This window comes from Drosophila navojoa, chromosome 4 (genome assembly GCF_054131105.1).
Source record: "Drosophila navojoa isolate 15081-1374.11 chromosome 4, UAZ_NAV_1.0, whole genome shotgun sequence".
Lineage (NCBI taxonomy): Eukaryota > Metazoa > Arthropoda > Insecta > Diptera > Drosophilidae > Drosophila > Drosophila navojoa.
In genome coordinates, this window is record NC_142892.1 from 680,971 (window position 1) to 703,193 (window position 22,223).

General features: G+C 44.6%; 2 protein-coding genes across 6 annotated transcripts in view; one reads left to right on the top strand and one right to left on the bottom strand.

Annotated features, from left to right (window-relative positions):
* Window positions 1-22,223, bottom strand: part of LOC108658398 (kunitz-type serine protease inhibitor 7) — a 192,817-nt gene that overhangs the window by 126,612 nt on the left and 43,982 nt on the right. The gene's annotated exons all lie outside the window — the stretch shown is intronic.
* Window positions 1-22,223, top strand: part of trh (PAS domain-containing protein trachealess) — a 67,539-nt gene that overhangs the window by 22,298 nt on the left and 23,018 nt on the right. For 2 of the 5 annotated variants that reach the window (XM_030384102.2, XM_030384103.2), the window contains exon 1: window positions 16,159-16,517. The exons of 1 other annotated variant lie outside the window; for it this stretch is intronic. In XM_030384102.2, the coding sequence (XP_030239962.1) occupies window positions 16,204-16,517 (314 nt within the window). In that variant the 5' untranslated portion in view covers window positions 16,159-16,203. Of the gene's footprint in view, window positions 1-16,158; window positions 16,518-22,223 lie in introns of those variants that run through there. 2 more of the 5 variants (XM_030384105.2, XM_089259987.1) reach the window with 1 other exon arrangement.

Consider the following 22,223-nt stretch of genomic DNA (forward strand, 5'->3'; position numbering starts at 1 on the left):
GAGTTTATTAATCATTAATAAATGTTTTCTTTATTATTGAAAACGCAGCGACAGCACATAAAAATCTGCATAATAAATACCCGAACGTTGCCTCTCCCTCCCACGACTACATGTGCGTATGTGTGAGCACGCTGGTAAAGAGCGAGAGCGAGAGAGAGAGAGAGCGAGCGAGCGCTCAGTTTGCTTAAGTATTTCAGTCACATATCAAAGCAAGAAAAAAACGACGAGAGACAAACACACAATGGAAACAGACAGCCCGAAAGTAAATACATAAGCAAACAAGGAGCAGCATAGCAGGAGGGAGTGCGAGGGAGAGCGAGAGAGGCGAATCGTAGAGAGCGCATAAAATGCGAATGTGTGTGTGTGTGTGTGTGTGTGTGAGGCAATGCTGCGCTTTACATAAGCAAATAGAATACAAAGCTTTTGCTGCATTCCAGCGAGGGGCAACGGGCGAGAAAAGGACGGCACTCTTACATACATAAGTCGCAGCATACATATGCACGTATGTACTAAACGTTACACGAGCATATGTATATGCTGTGTATGCATGTGTGTGTGTGTGTGTGTAAATGCTTATGTACATAGCTCGGTCACGTCCCGCCCATTCACTTGGAAAGTCGATGCTCGATGTGACTGATTACTGCGTCGGCAGACGCGCCGCTGTTACTGTTATTGAAGGGGGGTGGGGGGAACACTGCTGCTGCTGCTGCTGCTGCTGCTGCTGCTACTGCTATTGCTACTACTGCTGTTGCTGTTAATGACAAACAATGTCTGCCATTTTGTCAATAGGATCGAACATATTTCACAGTCTGCGCTCGGCGAAAGTAAAAGGTCAAGCATGAAAGCTAAAAGAAGAAGAACTGCACATAAGAACTGTCGAATGTGAGTCTGAACACAGAAGAGATAGAGTTGAGAGTCGAATGCCAAATACCCATTGTATATGGGAGTATTGCGAAGAGAGAAGGTCCATCACTACATAAAAGATAGATAGATGGATAGATTATTCGACAATTGCATTCTTGTTCTTAGGAAACCCTCCCATACACACAGGAAACGAACTACCCATCGATGGGCCATTCTCAGCCACCTTGAACATTATTCCCTCGGCAACTGATTTCTAAAGAAAATACGTAAATATTATAATTGTAACTTTTTAATATGTGGGTAGCGTCTGGGTTTTTGGGCTCTTCATTTGAATATCTTTCTTCTTATTCCTCGACTTCGTTTTGTGGGGCATTTCTGGTTTCATTTTGTTCTTTATTTATTTATTTATTTTTGGGTTTCTTGCCGGTAATTTGTCTGCGGATCAAGCAATTGTTGGATCAAACACCGAGCCGAAGTCTTGCTGTTGTGGGGAAAGGTTTATGTAAATGCGCTCTGGAATGGAAGAGAAAAGAGGCCAAACAGGTGGCTCGCGTTAATATCTTGTTGCTTACTTATTCAACAGGCACTCGACACTAATCAACCAAAGTGACTCCACGACAAGCCGAGAGGAGGACTTCCATTGCGGGCGGCACGCATCCTTTGCCAAGGAATTATGCACTCGCAATCGCAGTTGGAGTCGGAGTTGGAGTTGGAGCACATAAAACATTCCGCTGCATAATTGAACAAGTTGGCAGGGCGAACAGGATGCGAGGACGACGCCAAACGAATTTATGGCAGCGCCCGCCCATATGTCTTTGGAGACTTATGTTTTTGTGCTCTTTGGGTGTACGTACACTGAGCGAAAAGCAGTAGCTGAAGTAGCTCTATTGATGGGATAGAAATTAAGAAGAGTAGTTGAAATGATAATTACAGATGTAGTACAATGGCATCAATAGAAGTAGTACTGCTAATGGGAATAATAGTTAGAGAGTTAGGGAGTCCTATCTAACACAATATACCTGAAGAGATTCGAAGAACGAGTGGAATTGCTTCGACTTATAGCTGTCATTGAATCAGCATTTCTACCCAATTTCCATAACAAAATACTCTCTTCCAGTAGTTACTTCACATTTTCGCCGAGTGTACCTGGGTGTGGTGCTGTGGTCGTTGTTCTTGTGGGGCTCTGTGGTCTTTGTGGTTTTGCGGCACAATTGTCATCCGGCTGGCAGCTCCATGACAATCGCTTGGAAATTGCTTTGCATTAAATATTTTTATGGCTCCCGGAGCTGGATGGCGGCTTCATTGTTTTATTATCCTGCTGCTCATCAGAGTTGGCTTATTTCATGAATATTTCAAAAATCTACAACGCACTACACACACACACACACCCACACACAAACACACGCAGTTAGACTTCTTTTTGCATAGAAAAAGTTAATCTTTTTAAGTAAATTCCTAGCAGAAATTAAAGTACGAGCGGGAGCAGTGGCTGTCGCTGGAGCTAGAGCGGGAACTGGGGATGGGGAGGGACTCTGGTTAGCTGTAATATGTGGCAGCACAACGCACTGAGCCGCGTTGCATGCAACGCTCGTAGACGACGTCGAGCTCCTTTGGCAGACAGAGACTAACGTTTCGCGCACGTGACACGCATTTCCAATTGGATTTATGATTTTAATACTTCGTATTTTTTCATAAAGTCTCTTCCCAGTCTGTCTTTCCCTCTGCCCTCTCCTCTCCTCTCCGTTCTCTCTCTCTTGTCAAAGTAGCAGCAGCCGCAAAGTCTTGGAAAATGAAATGGCCTATTCGGGGCGTTAGTATGAAATTTCCCAGTCAAAGCGAGCCAAGGCATTCGGTTAATGCGAATGGGTTAAGTCTAAACTTGAGTCGAGTTGAGGCAATGTTTTCAGCCTCGATCATATATGGAGCCTGTCTCTACATAAACGATCCACTACTAATTCGAGCTAATTGTTGTAGGCTATGAAAGGGCAACATTTAATAAGACTAAGTGGAGAGATGCGTATAGAAAATGTGAGATGCCTTAGGGCATTAAGCAATAATTCCAATATAGATATATGTATGTTGCTGGGATATGGTAGTAGTATTTCGTATTCACTTACTAAATACTAAAATACTAAACTATATAGAATAGTAGTATGCAGTATTCCTTCCAACACATTAGGACTCATAGAACACAGTTTCTAATGCCGTTCCTCCTCATTCTCTCCCTCTCTCTTACTCTTCCTCTCTCTTATCGTGCCTTTCGTCATCTCGGCAACTAGGATATCTGAAAAATCTTGTATTTTCCAACAATTTCTTCACTTTGCGTTGCCAAATGTGAGAAACACACGGACAGAGAGACAGACCGAGAGACAGACAGAGGTTGTAAGAGTGCAGTTAAAAATGTAATTATTTTGTTGTTGAAATTACGTGAAATGTTGTTAAAAATGTTTTGTTGTTGTTTTTTTTCTTTTACAGCAAAAGTTGCGACATTAAAAGCAACAACAACAACAACTGTAAAGTCTCTGATTTTGTCTGCAAACTGTAAAACAATAAAAACGCGTTAATGATTTCCCATTTGAGATAAGGTGCCGTATGACATGACCCCCGCCTCCACACCCCTCCCCTCACGCTGACCACGCCTGCCCTCCCGCCAGTCGCCGTCTCTGCTTTAAATCGCGCTTCTGTGCGCCGTAAAAACCCATCGAGCTACCAGCAGAAGGAAAGACGAACACAAAAACCGTAAATAAAGATAAAACCCGACTTAAAGCTGCTCTCGTTTAGATCTGGCCTGATTTTCAGTTCGGTTTCAGTTTGTCAGCTTGCTACCTTTTTCTCTAGGGGTTTACTTTTAGCGTGGAAAATTAACAAATTTTATGAGCACTTCGATGTGAGGCCAATGATTAATCGGGTCTCCGATATATATCACAGCCCAGCCGGAGCACATGTGGCTAATTGAGGGGAAAACTAACTGCGCGCTACGTGTTGTAGAGCATCGAGATCTAGAATAAGATAGCAAAACTATTTAGAATATATACCGAGTGAAGTGCAAAGCACATGGATGTACATATATACTGTATACAGTATAATGGAAGTCGGAGTCTTGAAGGAACAACTCAAGCTCTATACTTATAGATCTAAGAAGCAGCCATACGGCAAGTAATATTACCTCTAGGTGTGTTCATTTAAGTATCCGCACATACACAGATATATACACATTTATGTCTAGTAACACCTCGTCCAAGCTTCGACCACTTCGGTTGAACAGCCGCAGCCCACTGAATATGATCTCCCATAATTTTGTTGATCGACCCTTTATAACAGGGAGGCTAGAGTAGACATCGAACACGAACTCGAGTGGAACTCAATGTTTGTGCTGATGAGAGATTAAAGACTATAGGAGTTGCTTCTCATTAAATCAAAGTATTCTGCACGCTGATTTATACTATACACTCTCTCCCTCTCGCTGTCTTTCTCGTTATGTCTTTCTTTATACCCTATATAAACCAACCTTCTACATATCGTAAAGATTATGAACCATTCGGCTTAGCTCAAATATGCATGTCATACCAAAATTCCTCTCCTCTCTCTAGGAGCCATTTTCTAATTTACGTAAAAAATTCAACTCAAAGCTCGCTTAACATAAAACTCTAAACTCAATCCAATTCACCATTATTTTGTAGCTCCCATTTAGTGGTAAATGTTCATAATGGCAAAACATCAAATTAACATGATATTGGGGCAGACTTTTAAGGAGGGGGCGTGACTATTGCTCTCGCGCTCTCTGCCCATCTCTCTCACTCTTTCTTTCTCTCTCTGCAGACAAATTGCAGTTTTATTTAAATGGCCAAAAATTGCAAATCTGAATAATACGCCGTGAAATTGTCAACTTTGCCAAGGCAAGAGAGAGAGAGAGAAAGAGAGAGAGAGAGAGAGAGAGAGAGAGAGAGAGAGAGAGAGAGAGAGAGAGAGTGATAGGTGAAGGGAGGCTTAAAGTGAGGTAGAGGGAGACTCTTTATTTCGCGACTTGATAAATTTGCAACAATTTCGCACACGCGCGTCTATTTCTGTTGTTGTTTTTTTGTTTACGCAACAACCGTTGCCCGGCGGAAATTGGTGACAGTTGTTGTTTATTGACAAGCCCGCAGCCACCGTGAAAACATTTTAAAATTTGTAAAACATAAAACCAAATCACAGCCAGAAAAACAACAAGAAGAAGAAGAGGAAGCACGAAAAATTCGCATAATATTTCACACCATTTATTTTCCCTATGGCTCGAGGCTTGTTTCCTCTGGTAATCGGCTTGTTCCGTTGCGGCACCGTCTGCTGAGTGGGCGGGGCTGCTGGCATAGCCAGAGGATGCTCGATATGCAGCATAGATATAGACAGATAGTTCGAGACATATGCCAGGGTTGCTGGAGGTCGCCGGAGGAGAGCAGCCCTTAAAAAGAGTTTTACAATTTATAGACTTAAATATTGGAAGCAAAAAACAATCAATGAATGCAATCAATGTGAAAGACATTTGTGGTTTTTACTGTAGTTTGGACACATTTTTATTGCATATGTGTATAAAGAGGACCGAGGGAGAGAGAGAGAGGGTTATATAGTTGAAAACAACAAGTATATATAAAGGGGAATATTAGATACAAAGACAGTTGACAAAGTTCTATGAGCAATACAGGAGAATACAATTTACTTTGACTTTATTATATTATGATATATTGTATGAATATATAAGATTGTAACTTGACTCTTTTCATAGCATCCTCGTGCAACCCTCTCACATCTCTTTCACAATTATTGGCTCATTATGCAGATGACATTTGTGTCTTTCGCCTGACTAATGGAAGCCAAATGGCCAAGTTCACTTACTCTAATATCTTATGTCCCAACATAAAACTAGACTCGAGTCTCAAAACTTTCGCCCAAGATGTTGTACTGTGTGGGAGTGTGTGGCTCTCTGCATCACGAGAGCGAAAACGCATTAAACCTGGCATCTCGCATGGCTTTCAATTAGAAATTTGCGCTCACTCAGCACTAAAGGGACATTTCGTTACTCCTTGGCTTTCGTTCCGTTTCTTTTCCGTTTGGTCCACCTCGTCGGGCTCATCAGCGAGGACGTCATAAAGCGTCAACATGCCGAAGCTGGCCTCAAAGTGCGTGACGAGTCGTGTCGAGCAGCTACCAAACAGTTCCCCAGGGACCTCAGCAGGGACAAGAGCAAACCAAACACTAAAACTCGGCTAATGGCCAGGGCCGAACGGGATGCACCGACCGAACGGACGGAACGGACTGAAAGGTCAGCACAAGTTCAGAGTGAGTGTTGAGTGCTGTCGCTCCTCGTGTATTGTCTGAAATAACACTCGAAACTATCGTATGAGACCTCTTAAGCTGTCTCTGTCTCTCTCTTTCTTTCTTTGTCTAGCTGTTGTCTGTAAAAGCTTATGAAGCGCTATTTCTTGCCTGAGACCTTTATTAATAATAACAATATACATTTGGGTTGTATAATAATTACGTTGTTGTTTTTATGTCTGTTCCATATGTGCAAGCTAGCTGAGACATCCTTATATCCTTTCAAACTGCATTTGATGTGTATCGACTTATTCTAAAGTAAATTTCATATATATATTATTAACCTTTCTTCCTCTAGATTTCATACTACATATCAGTATATCTATATGTTCACTCACCTACCCTTCTATGTATTCGCGTCTCTCTCTCTCTCTGTCTCCTCTTTAGATCTACAATCCCGTTTCTCTCCATCCCCCCTCTCTTTGCTCTCATAATAATCTGTATATCATTATGCTACATACTCCACTCTCGTTCCCCATGTCATATCCATTCATCTAGCTCTCTCCGCGCTATCAGCCGCTTGAAGCTAATAAATCGCTTCACAACACTGGATAATTGTACCGTAATTTTGTGCTAGCCTGTAAATAATTAATTTAAATAGTCGTCCAACCGCAGCCGAAGTGGGACTGAGTTTATTTATCGGAATCCAACTCTGATTTGTGGCTACTGTGAAGCGACTTGCGTTTGCCTGCCTTGTGATGCTCCCTCTCACTCGCACAGTGGTAAACAAAAGTCAGTGGACCGTGCCCGGGGGGTCATTTAGATGGCAGATTAGTTTTATTGCTCAACTTCTTGCAAATTGTTCGCATAATATGCAAATCGTGATCTCGGCCCTTAGCGGCAGCTTAGCTTGATGGTAGGGACAACGCAGTAAGCAGCTCTTGAATTATTTTAAACTATGATTTATGAGAGAGAGAGACAGTCAACGAGAGAGAGGGCCAAAGAGAGAGTGTATTAATATAACATGAGCCTTCGTCTTGGCTTCTGTTCGCTATAAATTTGCATATGTCGAGCTTTGACGTCTGCAGCGCCTGGCGAATCCACAACGAGCTATTCCCACTCGTCTAATCTCTGGAGATAACTGCTCCAGCATTGGCCAGATTGGGGCAACGGCCTGCTTTAACTTTTGCCCAATTTAATTTCCATCGCCGCTTGCTTTGATTGACCCTTGACCCTTTTCGAATCAAAGAAAACTCATATGAGCATTTGAGCCTGCGGCCTCGCAGCGCGCACACAAGTGAAGGTAATTTGCTTCCTGAGCAGCTTCTGGGCCCCGGGCGCTGCTACATGAAGTGAAGTCTAATGAAGTGGAAGACTGGGACGTTGCCTGGGTTAAGGCTCTATACAAATCGAACTGGACTGCAATGTTGACTGATGCTAAAAATCCATATAAATCTGTCTAGCTCGCAGCTTGTAGCTGGGGTAGAATGAGAGTATGAGAAACTGCATGTGGGAAAATGAGGAGAAAGGTTCCAATTTTGTCATACAGTTCTTCAGATTAAGGATTTTCTTATTACTGATTAACAATTATAATGTATATACTCGATTAACAAATTACAGGGTATATCTTTCACGTATACTCTAAACACTCAATTGTACCAAAACAAAAGCTTGGGCATAAAATTATGCCGAATAGTCGAACAATCGTTAACTGGAGTCTGGCAATTGCCACAAACTCTATCTCTAACGCCCTCTCTCCCCTCTCCGTCCTCTCTTTATCAGCTGTCTCAGTCGTTGTCTCTTTGGCAATATGTGAAAAATTGAGTTATTCGCATCTACATACAAGGTACTCTCGGTCGGTACTCTCGTTGCTCGTTGCGAATATATTTCATTAGTATTCGTGACGCTGATTGCATTTTAATTAACGCGGCGCCAGACCATGGACCGCCCCCCTCTCCGATTCTCAAAAAAGTAACCACGAACCCGTTTGATTGAATTAAAAGCGTAGCACACGAAAAATTGAAAGAATCTTTTAATAACTCAATTTGTGGGGGGTTTCTCTCTGTCTCTCCCTCCTTCTCGCTCTCTCTCTCTATCTCTGTCTCTGTCTCTGTTTGTGGCTGTAGCTGCTTATTAAATTGTTAGGCTAACTAACCAAACAATTTGCACGCTAAGTGGATCTTAGAATGATGTGAATGAAAAACCAGTTGAGTGAGATATGGCTGAATGCATTGGAATACTTGGAGTATGGAGAGCTCCAGCTCGAGTTTGGCGCGCAAGGCGGGTTAAGGGTTGTTGTGCCTCGTCCACCGATAACTCTGTGGCAGTTGCTGACTCCATCTCATTTGCTGTTATTTGCCGTTCGGCCATTCACAATTGACCAGTCTCGGTTTCGGTTTATATGCTCGAACTGGGAATTTCATCGATCATAAAAATAAAATGGAAATTGCGACTTCAGTTTATTTGCGGTGCTTGGCCAGAGGCGCATAAAACAGTCATGAATTATTAACAGGTATTTGTTAAGAGGAGTGTCCACAATGTGGTCAATGAACCCGATGAACTCGGGTGAAGAGGTAAGCATGAAGAAGAAGAAATGATTAGATATTGATTAGATATTGAGTTGCATGTGAATTGCAAATGCGAGGGTGGCAGACATCGAAATAAATAAACAAAGATAAGAAGAATCCATAAAAGAGAAGGTTTGCAGAGCATCTCTATTTCTATTTCCGATTGTGAGTGAGGCGTGATTCAGTACTGGTATTTTTATAGGGTTTTCCTAGAGTTGAGTGTACATCGTAAGAGCCTGAAGGACCTTTTCTTTCTTCCCATGCAATACAAATCTTGCACTCTTCATATATCATCATTTTTATTCACTTTTTAATTTCACTTCACACCCAAGTGGGAATGACTTTGGGAAGCCCTCACTCAAAAAGTATATGGCTCTCGAGCCCCGTCGTAAAATCTATTAAAAACTAGTGTTATCCCAGCCAAATAAAAAACCGTTTATCTTGCTCAACAGAAATCCCGTTCCGATTGCAGCTCGATAAAGGACGAACGCCCCTATGAGCAGGACTCCGGCGTCCGTTTCAGGTGTTCCTTTTGACACTTTATGAAATTTATGACATTATTGGCCTTCCATTTTGCTTTCACTAGAAAGTGAATCTCGGCCGAGATAACTGTAAAAACCAAGGCCAAAAAGGACACCTTGCAGGCAGACGTCGACTGCGGACGGACAGAGGGACAACGGACAACGGACGACGGACGACGGACGGACGATTGTGTTGCGACGATAAGGATCGAGCTGTCCAAATACGAGCATTACGCCGAGTGATATATTTCTCTATTACAAACAGCGACCGCAACCGTTGGAGATCGCAGCTTATTATGGATATAAGGACAGAGGGCAGAGAGCAGAGAGCAGAGAGGAGGAGAGGCGCAGGCAGGCCGCAGACCCTGGGAAGTGTCTGAAGCTCCGGTTGCTAAAGTTTCATGAAAGTTGCCGCGCTCGTCGCTAGATCTGTTATCTACAAAAGCGCGCCCGCTTTACGAGCAGATGACAACCCTAAATCAAAAGCGCCGTCGGACATGCAAAGGCAACGGCAACGGCAGAAGCAGCAGCAGCAGCAGCTGAAGCAGCAGCAGCAGCAGCAAAGGTAAAGCCGCGGGCGGAAACTGCAGAGAGAGAGATGGATGGAGAGTGAGGAGGGGAAGGGAGGAGGAGAGAGAACAGCCGCATAAATTATCAGGCGGCATGAATCTAAATTAAATAAAAACAAAAACATTTGACATTTAGCCAACGCCAAAGCCAAAGCCAAAGCCACGGCCCGAAAATCCTTTAGACACAACAACAAACACACGCTCCGAGGCGACTCTCAAGATTCCCCCTGCCATCCGCAGCGTCTTACAAGGATTCCCCATTAAAAATGTTAATTAGTTGCGCAAACATTGCAAACATTACGAGCTACGAAATGTTACCAACTGTTAACAGTGGCACAAATGTTAACGAAATGTGGACAATAAAACTTGCTGTAATGGAGGGCTTAATATACATACGTGTGTGCATGTGACTAAATAATGTTCTATGGCTAAATAGGTTGATATTGAAACTATTCCAAGGGAAACTTAACTGGCTGACATGCCAACAGAAAGATGACTAAACAAGACAACAAGACAGAAGAAGATGATATATAGAGTAGTTTACAGTTCATAAGCCATTCAACTAAGGCTCTCTCTCTTCTAAGTGAGCTTCCTCCTCTTGGTTCAGTTGAGGAGCAAACGCATTGCAGCTGCTTCAGCCCACTGTGCTGGAATGCGAGAACGTGGCCGCGGCGGTGGAGCAGCATCGCGTGCATGCAAATGGCAGGCGGGATGCGCAGATTGAACGCCAATTAGGATGAATGTTTTGCGCTTTGGCGCACGCCGCTCTGCATTCAAACACCCCACGGGGCCAGACTGCATGACGCCGCACGAAAACAGAGTGAGCGAGAGAGAGCGAGAGAGAGGGAGAGAGGGAGGGAGACAGTGTCTTGGCTGAGTGTCTTGGGGGCCCTAGTTAATTGCTAAAAACTGTTCACACGTTCCGCAAATGCGACTTTTGCATACAACACCTGAGCAGCGGCTACCTGAGACCGAGGCCAGGCCGGAGTCTGGTCAGTGGCAGAGGCAGCGTTAACAGGCGCGTCACGTACTCATCAGCGTTGCAGGAAATCAATATCGGGATGCGAGCCTGCGACTCGCGTTGAGTCCGCCACTTCCGCTGCATCCCTTAGACGCATTTCTTTTCGAAAGTTTCTCGGCCGCGGCCTCGGCTTTGGCTCTGACTCTGACTTTGGCTTCGGCCTCTTGGAAATTAAGCATGTAAGGTATGTCGGAGACCCAGTTATGCAAATCCCGGCACAAACTCATAAATATCGACGAATTCTACGAATTTGATTTTTCCTCTCTGTCTGTCGTCTCGTTTCGTTTCGTTTTGTTTCGCTTATACATTTGATTTCGGTCGCCAAGTGTCTTGGCGAGGCGAGGGTCGTTTGGAATGCACGACAGCAGCTACCAAAAACAAAAATTGTCCGTAGGCCCAGCTCGGGGCAAACGCAGTGCCCGAGTACCGGGTAGTATAGAGAGTGTACCGAGAGTAATCGAGTATTATCCAGTGCTTAATATGATAGGCACGTAAGGCCCCAGCCAACTGCGAAGCAACGGTTAGCTCGTTAAAGCCGCGACTCGGCTTATTTGTTTATATATCTGTCCGCCTGTCTGTCTCTCTGTCTCTCTGTCTGTCCGTCCGTCCGTCTGACTTTATAATTTCCATTCGACTTTCAGCGAATCAATCAGGCAAGGTAAGGTCTCTCGTAACTGCACATTCTGATCCCAAAGATAAAGCTGTCAATGCCAGCTGCATAAATCAAGTGCGCAACAAAGTTTTTTTTTTCTTCTTTTTGTTTCTTTGTTTTCTTTAAATTTTATATAAATTAAAAATTGTGCGAAAATTTCATTAAAATGTGGCGAGAAAATCAATAGTCAAAGAGACAAAGTCACCTTTGGCTCACGGCAAATTGTAATCCAGCTCTTAGCTTTCCACTTGCCAGTTGCCACTTGCCGCATGCCACATGCCGCATGCCGCATGCACATCACGTGCCACGCGCGACTCTGCCAAAGTTCCCAGCAAATATCCCATTCGAGAAGTTTTTGTGTACTTTTTAGCACATATTTTGAGCGTCGCTCCTCGCACAGCGACTGCCGATATGCCAGAATGCATTATGTATATAGTATCTAGTATCTAGTATATACATATAGATATATACGTATGTGTTGAAGTGTGTGGTATATAAATTGACTAGCTTTGTGTGGCTTCTTCGACATAAAGCTGCTTAGCTGCTCACGGAATAGTTCTCTATTGGTATTGGTATTATATATACAACAAGAAGAGCCTAAGCTTGATATATATATATATGTACATACTGCATAATAAACTCAATATATATTCCATTATATAATAGTAAGGATAGAAACATGTCCACAATTATGTCTCTCTAATTGAGTAAAATATCCGAAAAAGTTCCTTTAGAAATATGTTGTTAATTCAGCCTATAAAACAAGAGGTATCATTGAAGGCTCATATTCTTTAGGTTGAAGGTATTTAGAACATTACCAGGATACAGTTTAGCAGGCAAAAAGAAAAGTATACAATGAGTGTAGATATATATATATATATATATATATATATATATATATATATATATATATAAGAAGATTGAGTAAGAGAGACTCACAGAGCAAGGGTCGTAAAGGAAAGATATAGGAAAAGACAGGAAAAAGAGGAAAAAAGTAGTCTAAAATCATGAACTGCTCAACTTACAGTTCTTCCGCAGATTACCTTCAGCTCCCAATCAGATCTATATTAATGCACTCACTGCGTCTCTCTGATCGACTCTCCCAGTGCCTCTCAAACACCTTCCGAACGTTCTTTAATTGCTTAATCACAGCTGCAATCCGGCATTTGCGAGTGCTCCTACAAAGGCCAGGCGCAGCGAGCAGCCTAAGCAGATGTCATTTGGATTACAATGAAAAGGTCAGCAACGATTCGGATGCTGGGGGCAAGGCCTCATTTTGTGCTCTGGGGCGCAGCGGCAGCACGCTCCAACTACACATTTGCCATGTTTAGAATTAAGACCCAAACAGACCAAACAGCCCCACAGTCGAACGACTGTGTCAGAGAGCCAGCCAAGCAGCTATGCCAAAAGGCAAAATCCAGCAAGTCAAGGCAGGGAGGGGCGAGGCGAGGAGAGGCGACTCGAGTCGAGTTGAGCTGAGCCGCAGGCCGAGTCATGTTACTCACGTTCCAAACGAGCTTTTGTCAACTTGTCTAAATGATTTTTGCACACTGTAAACAAGCGCGGACAGTGGGACAGCAGCGGGACGACGGACAGGCGAACAGGCGGACAGGCGGACTGGCGGAGGGTAAGACAAGCGGACAGACAGACATTCAGTATTGACGTTGACCCTGCACGACTGCGATTCAGAAGTTTTCAGCTCCAAAGCTCTTACCAAGTGTGCGTGTGTGTGTCTGTGTGTGTGTATGAGAGTGTGTGCCAAGGATTCTGGACCTCAGCTCAAGTCGTGTGTGCGATTGCCGTGCCACAGCAGCTGCAGCAGCAGCAGCAGCAACCACAGCCACAGCCGAGTGCTGCTGCCGAGTGCTGCTGCTGCTGCTGCTGATTCAGAGACCGGGCTTGAACGTTCCCCGTGGGAGTCTTTTGTTATTGTTGTGCGCTGCTGATCTTTTCGATTTCTCGTCGACGATATTGTCGTGTAATCACGAATTTATTTTATTGAAAATGACTTGACAGGTGGCGCCTTATTTAACTAAGTTGTCAGCCGATTGCCCAGCGCTGGAAGCCAACGAGCCGAGAGCCGGAATCTGGCATCTTCGCATGGCTTTGTGCAAACAATAGAATATGCATTTAAATGATCAAGCAGATCTATGGGAATCGCCTGAGGAGCTGAGGACTCTGGACATGACTGAAAACACATTTTATATTGTAAAGCATTTCTGTTGGCAAATGAAGAGCGAACAAGTAGAGTGAAGATGAAAAGCTGAATTCTTAATAGCGGACAGAAGAAGTCAAGAACGAACAGTTCTTGATATCTAGAATAGATAAGGGAAGTTAAGGTAAGCAGGAAATCTATGATATGTTGATTAATATGTATTGATATATCTTGACGACAATTTATCATGGACTTGCAGACTATAGAAATTTCCTGGATAACACGCATACAATTACAATAAAGGGCTAGAATGGCTACTAATAGAACAGTGAGTTGGTGAGGTGTAAGGCTGAAAAGCTTGAGTATTTTAGTTCTTTTGTGCAGGAATCTTAAACCAACAGCCCACCTATTGAAAGATTGATTATATGCTAGTGGCAGTTTAGGATTCTATCAGCATAACTCTATCAGTTCATATAATCTATACAATTTTTAGTTTAGCGAGGACTAGATCCCTATTCCAGTTGGAGCTTTGAGTCTGCATTAAAGTAATCAAATTATATGCATATATGTATATGTACATGTTTTTTAATGTACATATATAAAGAGACTAGTTTAAGATCTATTCCTCTGCAATATACTCTACCTAATATGAAATATGAACATATGAAATGAAAAAAGGTCTTCGACTGTTTTTCTTTAAATCATTAAAGATCAACTCAAGTAAGCAAAAGTTAACAGAATTTTATTTAGATTTATTATTATTATCGCACGGCCCCTTAAAATATCTATTTGTATATCTGGCAAGTTCAACTCGAATGTCCGTCAGACCACATACATTACTCGAGCTGAAATTCCCACATTCCCCAATTCACATACCCCAATACAATATATATGAGAGCACATACATTATCTCAGCTGAAATCCTCGACTCGCCCATGCAGAGCCGTAAACATTTCATAGCCGCAATAACAAAAGTGGCGCAAAAGCTCGCAAAGTCTCGGCCAATATTTTTATTAAGATATTGAACAATTGAACAAAGCTGCCATTAAATATCAATGCAATTCGCACGCCAGCAACAGCAACAACAACAACAAACAACAACAACACACAACGGCAACAATTGCTGTTGCCCAGGCACAAATGACTCCCTCAGTAGGTTTGCTTATCGCACGGAACACAACTCAATGTTGTTCCGAGCAGCGAAATCTCCAGAGGATGCCGCCAGCAGCAGCAGCAGCGACTACCTGAGAGACTACAGAAAGAGAGAGAGAGAGAGAGAGAGAGCGAGAGAGAGTGTGAGAGAACGCATATGTGTAGAAAGCGGGGGGCAAGAGGTGAGAAGCTGCGAAGACGATTAAGCTGATGTTGTTGCTGTTGTTGTTGTTGCTATTGTAGCAGCAGCAACTGTTGTTGTTGTTGCTGTTGTTATTGTTGCTGTTGTTTCGTATGGCCATAAACATGTGGCAAGTGTTGTTTTTGTTGGTGCTTTGGGGCCGCCGCTCAGCAACTGTTGTTGCCGTTGCTGCTGCTGCTGTTGTTGCTGTTGTTGTTGTCGGGAGAGTGTCTGCCGATTTGTGCAACACTTTGATGGCAAAAACAGCAAAAGCGCAAAAACAATAAACAAAGCCAAAAAGGCAGTCAAGAGTGTCCCAGTGTGTATGTGTGTGTGTGTGTGTGTGGATGCTGTTGCTGCTGCTGCTGCTGCCGCTGTCGACCTCGACGCAGCGGGGCCCGCCTGCGATTGCTCTCCAAAGCAGTTGGCTGCGCTCACTGGGGGCTCCACTCACACTCACACACACACACACACACACACACACAGACACAGAGCAAAAAACCTGCTCCACCACCATTTGCAGCATGCAGCAGCAACAGCAGCAGCAACAGCAACAGCAGCAGCAGCAGCAATAGTTGCAGCCAGAGATGATGATGCTCATGATGATGATGTTGATGAAGAGAGGCTCAGAGACTGTGGCAGAGGCAGAGGCAGCCAACCACCAGCCAGCCAGCCAGCCAGCGAGTGAGCAAACGTCCAAGCGACCCAGCGACCATGTTTCCTGATGCGAGGCGATAGTTTATCGCCAATTTTCGTGCCGTGCAGAGGTGAACGCGGACCAAAAACGTGCGAAAGCCCAACGGAGCCGAGCTGGCAGCTGAGAGCGCGCGCTTATCCTTGCCAACGTCCACGTTTATATCCCGTCCGCTTAGCCGTCGGATGTCCTTTAGCTGCGATTTACTGCAAGTGTATTGTTATTTCTGTGTGTGTGCATCTACTCAGTGTATCGGTGTATCGGTGTGTGTGTGCGCGTTTGTTTTTTGGCGAATTCGCCGTCGGTTCGGCTGCTCGTACGTACGTAATTCCTTCGCCGTCGCCGCGGCCATGCGCGTTAACGGTAAATAATGGCCGCCATCTTGGCGTGCCACAGAGTGCGACATCAAATCAAAGATAAATAAAAGCTATATACCCGCACACACGCACACATACATACATATATAGATAGATAGATAGATAGCTCTATATAAATATATATAGAGAGAGTATATCGAAAGAGAGATTTATATAGTGCCATGGAGCACCATGGCAGCGGATTTGTCGCCTCGCCGTGGGCCGCGGTGCTCGGCCACCACTCGATGGCCTCCGACGCGGGCTTTGCGGCTGCAGCGGCTGCGGCGCATGTCCAGAATGTGGCGGCGGCCCATCACACGCATCCGATGCACGGCCATCCGCACTCGCATCCGCACTCGCATCCACACCATCATCACTCGCATCCGCATCCACACACGCATTCCCACCATCATCATCATCATCTGGCGGCGGCGGCGGCAGCAGGAGGCGGCATGCCCATGGATTTGCATGTGCCCCAGGGATTTCCCTACTATAGGTAAATAGCGACGCAGCATGGATACGCTATATATATACACACACACACACACACATATGTATATAGAGGCGTTTGTCGCCTGCTCTTTGTTCTGGAGGCGTTGCCATATTCAAATTATCCTGCCAATGAAATTTACCTGCATTGCACATGGCAAATGACGCCACTTAATGTCTATTCCATACGAATACATAAATAATGGATGCTCTACATAATAACTCCCCACTGCAGCCCTGTGTGCGCCAGCTGAGAGAGAGAGAGACAAATGAGCGCCAATTGCAACTAGATGAGCGTCAAATTGATGAGGGTAGCTCGCAAAGGCAACGACTGCATGAAATACACCTGTGGGAGGTGTACCTAGCAGGGAGAGGGATATAGGTATATAAGTATATACAATGATAGAATTTAATTATATTTGACATGAGGTTAATCTGAGCAGTCTTCGATCTATTGAGATAATCATAAATACATTGATCGCTGGAATAGAAGAGCAGAAGAGAAATTTCCTCAAGCTTTCTCAATTTGCTGTTCAGCTGAAGATCGATATTACTTTCTAGCTATAGCTTAAGCCTTTCTCAATTTGGAGCAATTGGAATTGATTATGAATTTAGTAAACACCAATATGGAGCAATGCTTCTGATGTTCATGTCTGGATGTACAAAGGAAAGAAGAAAGGAATCCGCATGATATGTGAAGTGGATCTATCCCTCCTTCTTTTCTTGCTTGCTTTGTATATAAAGGGCTTTCTAGATTTCATTTTGACTGATAAGAGAATCTATTCCCATACATACTTTCCAATAGACCAACCAGGCCTAGACTCTACCCAATCTCAGGTCTCAGCTAAGCAGACTTTGGCCTGCTCCCACATACAGGGTATCTACTGGTCAGTCATACTGGCTGCCAATCAGCCAGTCGAATCGATCAGTTTTGCAGTTTATAAATCATTTTAATTAACTCGAAGCATTCACTCGGCCCCAGTTGGCTGACGATATCGTGACTCTCAACTTATTTCACCCACAAACGATTCGCTCGAGAGCCACTCACGGCAATTGCGGCGACCACTAAGTGAACCACCCAATTTGAGCCACAAGAAATGGGCCCAAATAAGATTTTCATTAAAAAAGTTGCCCAAAAATCATTTTTGCGCTGAGTTAACTGGGCTAAGCAGGAGGCGTTCGGGCAGGTCCGTTACAGAGGTGCCAACAAGGCTGAAACTCATAATTAAACTAATTGAATTTACGTGACAATAACACTTTCCACAACAGAACGAGACAGATTGAAAGAGAACGGGTAGGGGGCAGGGGGCGGGGAAAGAGGGGGTTATTACTGGAGTGAGCGATTGTCACGATATGAGCGAATCGAGCTGAGCTTTAGCAGCTGGTTCACAAGGTTCAGGCTAAGGTAATGCATGGTTATTTTCAATATCGAAAAATGAAATCGGCATCAAAGAACCTTTTGCCGCTAGCACAGAGTGTGAGTGAGTGAGTGAGAGAGAGAGAGAGGGAGGGAGAGCTGATATTCCCACAACAATATGGCGTTGGCAATGTAATTCATGAACTGTGATTGGTGGCGCGTCCATTAACTCTTAAGCCCAGTGCCCAGAGAACCGAGACGAAGCTGCTCAGCTCGACGAGATGAAAGACAGGGCAGACAAAGTTGGCTACCAGTCGAACAGACGGACGGACGGATGGATGGGAGAGCGCGGCTTGTAGTCCGTCCCCAACACACGGACAATCAGCGTCTATCAGCATTTTTCAATTATATCGGAATAGCGTTATCCGTGGCTGGATCGCGTCAGAACGCATAATTACTATAATCACCTGAGTTATTACCTTGGCGAATATTGGCGAAGACATACGAAAAGCAGCCAAAGTCATATTAAAAGCAACAAGCGCTCGACGCTGGACGATCCACGGTCGAGGGTTGAGGGGGGGGTAACAGAAATCTAAACTGTGATTGTTGTAGCTGCAGCCGCCGCCCCACCTGCCCCCCACCTGTCTCCCTCCTGGCCCTCTGCTGGCTACAGCGCCTAGCTCAATTTCAGCTCGAGCTTGAGTTTTCGGTCTTCTTTTCCCATTATTTTCATTCGGCTCTGTTGCTGTTGTATTTTTCCTCCTTTTGCGCAATTCGTTAAAGCTGCACATTAAAAATTACACTCAGCGAAATGCAGGGCAACTGCAACAGCCACAGATATATTCACGAATATATATAGATATATATGTTCTAACTGGAAAATTGCTGCTACGTTTGTTTTTCATTAAAGCCGCGACTCCTCTTCGTGGCGGCAGCACGAACCGCATTTTCATTCCGCAAAGCGATCCGCACAATTTTCCACGGCGTTGCCCCCAAAAAACGGCAGAGGAGATGAAGAAACTGCTCGGTCAGCGTCTTTGCGGTTTCGAGGTCGCCTGGCCACTAGACCCCTCCACGGACCCCGCCCCACATCCCGCTGGAGACCCCACCTAACTGTAGTGAAAAACCATCATTTCCACAATTTATATTTCGAACGTGATTGGCGGAGCTGCAACTCATCCAGCAGTGGCAGCGGGGGGCAGGTCGCCGGGGCTAGTGCATTGCGGCCATTAAGAAATTGCAGCAAAGCATAAAGAGCAAAATGAAACCGAACAAAAGAAACAGCTCAACGCGAGAAAATGAAATAAAATGCGGCAGATTATGATTGCGATTATGTTGGAAGCTCGCGAAATGAGGTTTCCCGGGAGTCCAAGGGGGGCATATTTATATATAGGTATTTTTACATGGGAACAGCAGCAGCAATGGCCATCAACCTTACGGAGGGTCTGACCTTAGGCACAGCGTAGCAAATCCATTCTGTGCAAGGAATTAAAAACCTATTTGTGAGCAAATATGCTCGAGGAGCGAAGTTTCTTGAGCCAGAGCAAGGCTATGCTGGCTTGAGCTTCTGCAACTGCTGCGGAGACTAAAGGAAGCTAAGGAGTTTGCCTGAGTAGAGTCCCTTTGACAACTGTCCCTCCCTTGTAACTGTCATCTTTACGTTGAGTTTGACATCCATCTCAATACCTGATTATGGCTCGTATGCAACTACTTGCTCCCGAGTCGCAACAAGTCCTTAGGCCTTAGACTACGTCACTCGCTCCTGCCGATCGCTGGCTGTAAGCCTTTGCTCAAAGGTGTTATGCTGGCCCCACCCCAAATGCATTACCCGCTACACTTGCAAAACTTCAAGTGCACGGCGACTCAGTTGCTCGGGGGCTCCAGGCTGGGGCACAGCCCACGTCACATTCAATTAAATTATGTAAATGAAGCGCAAGAGTTGCCCAAGATGCTGAAGAAGGCGCAGGCGAGAGCTGAAATTGACTTTGCCGCCAAAAGACCAAAGTCAAAGCCGAAAACGAGGCGGCAGAAAGAGAAGGCGGTAGAGGTAGAGGTAGAGGCAAGAGTAGAGGCAGAGATATGAGCACTCCACCCACTCCGCCAGAGGCTGGCAAAGGCTTCGTCTTGCAGGTTGAACGCCAAGTGGAGTAAATTACAGTCTCAGCTTCAAGTGTTGTAGTTGTAGCTGTTGTTGTTGTTGTTGTCGTTGTTTGTGCTGCATGGCGGTTGTTGCTTGATGAGCTTGATGTTCACACAGCCGCCAGGCATAAAGCTATTACACGGGCACACACAGCCGAAAGAGATGGAGATGGAGATGGAGATGGGGAGGGGGACTCTGATGTCCTTGCTGCCGGCGAATTCAAAGTGAGCCAACAATTTCATCAACGCCAAGCGATGACGATGCCAACAACTGGCAAACAGAGCTGCCAAACCCCCTAGCCAGCAGCTCCTACTGCTGCTCCTCTTCCTCATTGTTGCTGTTGCTGCTGCTGTTGTGGTTGTTGTCTTCTGGTAGCGCGTAAAATTAATTGAAATTCATGCCATGTTACAATAACAATGATTAAACGGCACACACACACACATACACACACATACACATACATACACAGCACATGAGCCAATGCCAGTGCCAGGGCTGGCCCTTGGCTGCCTCCCACCTTCCACCTGGCGACTTTACCAGCTCAGGTGCGACCAGCTGGCGAACAGTTGCAGTTTTTCTAACTGCAAACAGGGCCCAACGCACACACCCAGAGTGCAAAAGTACAAATCCCTGCTTGGAATACCAAATGCCTTGTGCTGTGATTAGCTCTGATTCATAAATCGATTGAACGCACAACAGACAGAGAAAGAGAGAGATAGAGAGGAATATATAGAGAAAGAGAGACTTGCAGTTACAGCTGTCTGCTGCATCCTGGCTTTTGTCTGCCTTCAAACGTCTCAGCAGCGATCAAATAATTGAGATAAATTTTGAGTACCCAAAAACAAGCCGCAAGTTTGAGAGAAAACAAGCTAAAAACTGAGCCCTGCATAGAAGGACGCGAACTTGAGATACTCTCAAGTCTTAGGCCCTAATCAGATATCAGAAGGCAGCTGTAAGCAGGACTCTTCCACAATCATTCAATCACTAGTCAACCAAAGCAGATGTAGATGTGGTAGATGCAGTCAGTCTCCATCACTCTTCCATCAATCAGTAAGTCAATTGATTGATGGTCCATATATTGTGTTTCAATCTAGCATTATTGTTATATGAGTTGTTTAGTATCAATCAATCAGCTTCAATCATCAGTCAAATTCTATGTCAAATGATACAAGGACTCCTGCTCAGCTAGGGTATTCGCTGAGGCAGAGTTGTGGGCAGAGCTTTACGCTTTTCGTAAAACTTTGCCAACTTATAAATATGTATGAGAAGTTTCGAAATTGTTGGAATCCCTGCCGACAAGGCACAAAAAATAAAATAAAATAAAATAAGAAACGAAAAGAAGAAGAACACCGCAAGGTCGGTAAGAAGACAGGCGGTCGATCGGTCGATGATCGTTGCGAGTCGATCAGTCGAACAGTTCGTCAGTCAACAGACTTCGACTTCAAAAAAGACCAAACGACCGACAGAGACAGCGGCAGCGGCAGCGGCAGAGGTGGAGAGGGAGACGGGCAGGAGCAGAGCCCTCCTTGCAGGAAGAGGCAACGGCAAAGGCAATCATTGATCAGCGGAATTTAGAGCGAAAATTTGATATTAAGGCCAAGAGATCGAACAGAAACGCAAGAAAAAACAACAACAACAACAACAAAAATTACTTGAAAGAGGAAGCAGCAAAATAATATATATGAGAGAGATAAAAAAAATCAAGCACAGCCCAGCGAAATTGTTAAAATAAAATTAAGCAGAAATAAACGCCCCAATATGAGCGCAGACTGTGACGAACCCTCAATTTCTTGTAGCTCTGCACAGCGCAAGATCTTCGATCTGCCACTTAGCACTTGCCCAGTCCCCTCTCTTCCCCTCTCTCTCTCTCTCATTCCCTGTTGACTATTCCCCAACTATTTTCAACTTTAATATAAATAATCGAGCACGGCTACCGCAGCCACAAAGTGGATACGCGACATTACGACAGATCGCTGGCATCTCCAACTCTTTTGGGCACAATCAATAGTGCTAGATGCAGCCAGGCGAGAGAGATAGATAGAGAGGGACGGGCAGGTGGAGGTGGAGCTGGAGCACTGTCAATGGGGCGGAGGGGAGCGGCGCGCGTGCTGATCAGTGTCCGACCGCAAATCGCTTTGGGCGCTTTGACAGCATCATTCAAAATTAAATGCGAGCTGTTGATCTGACTAGGAGACGACACGAGCAACTGACAGTGG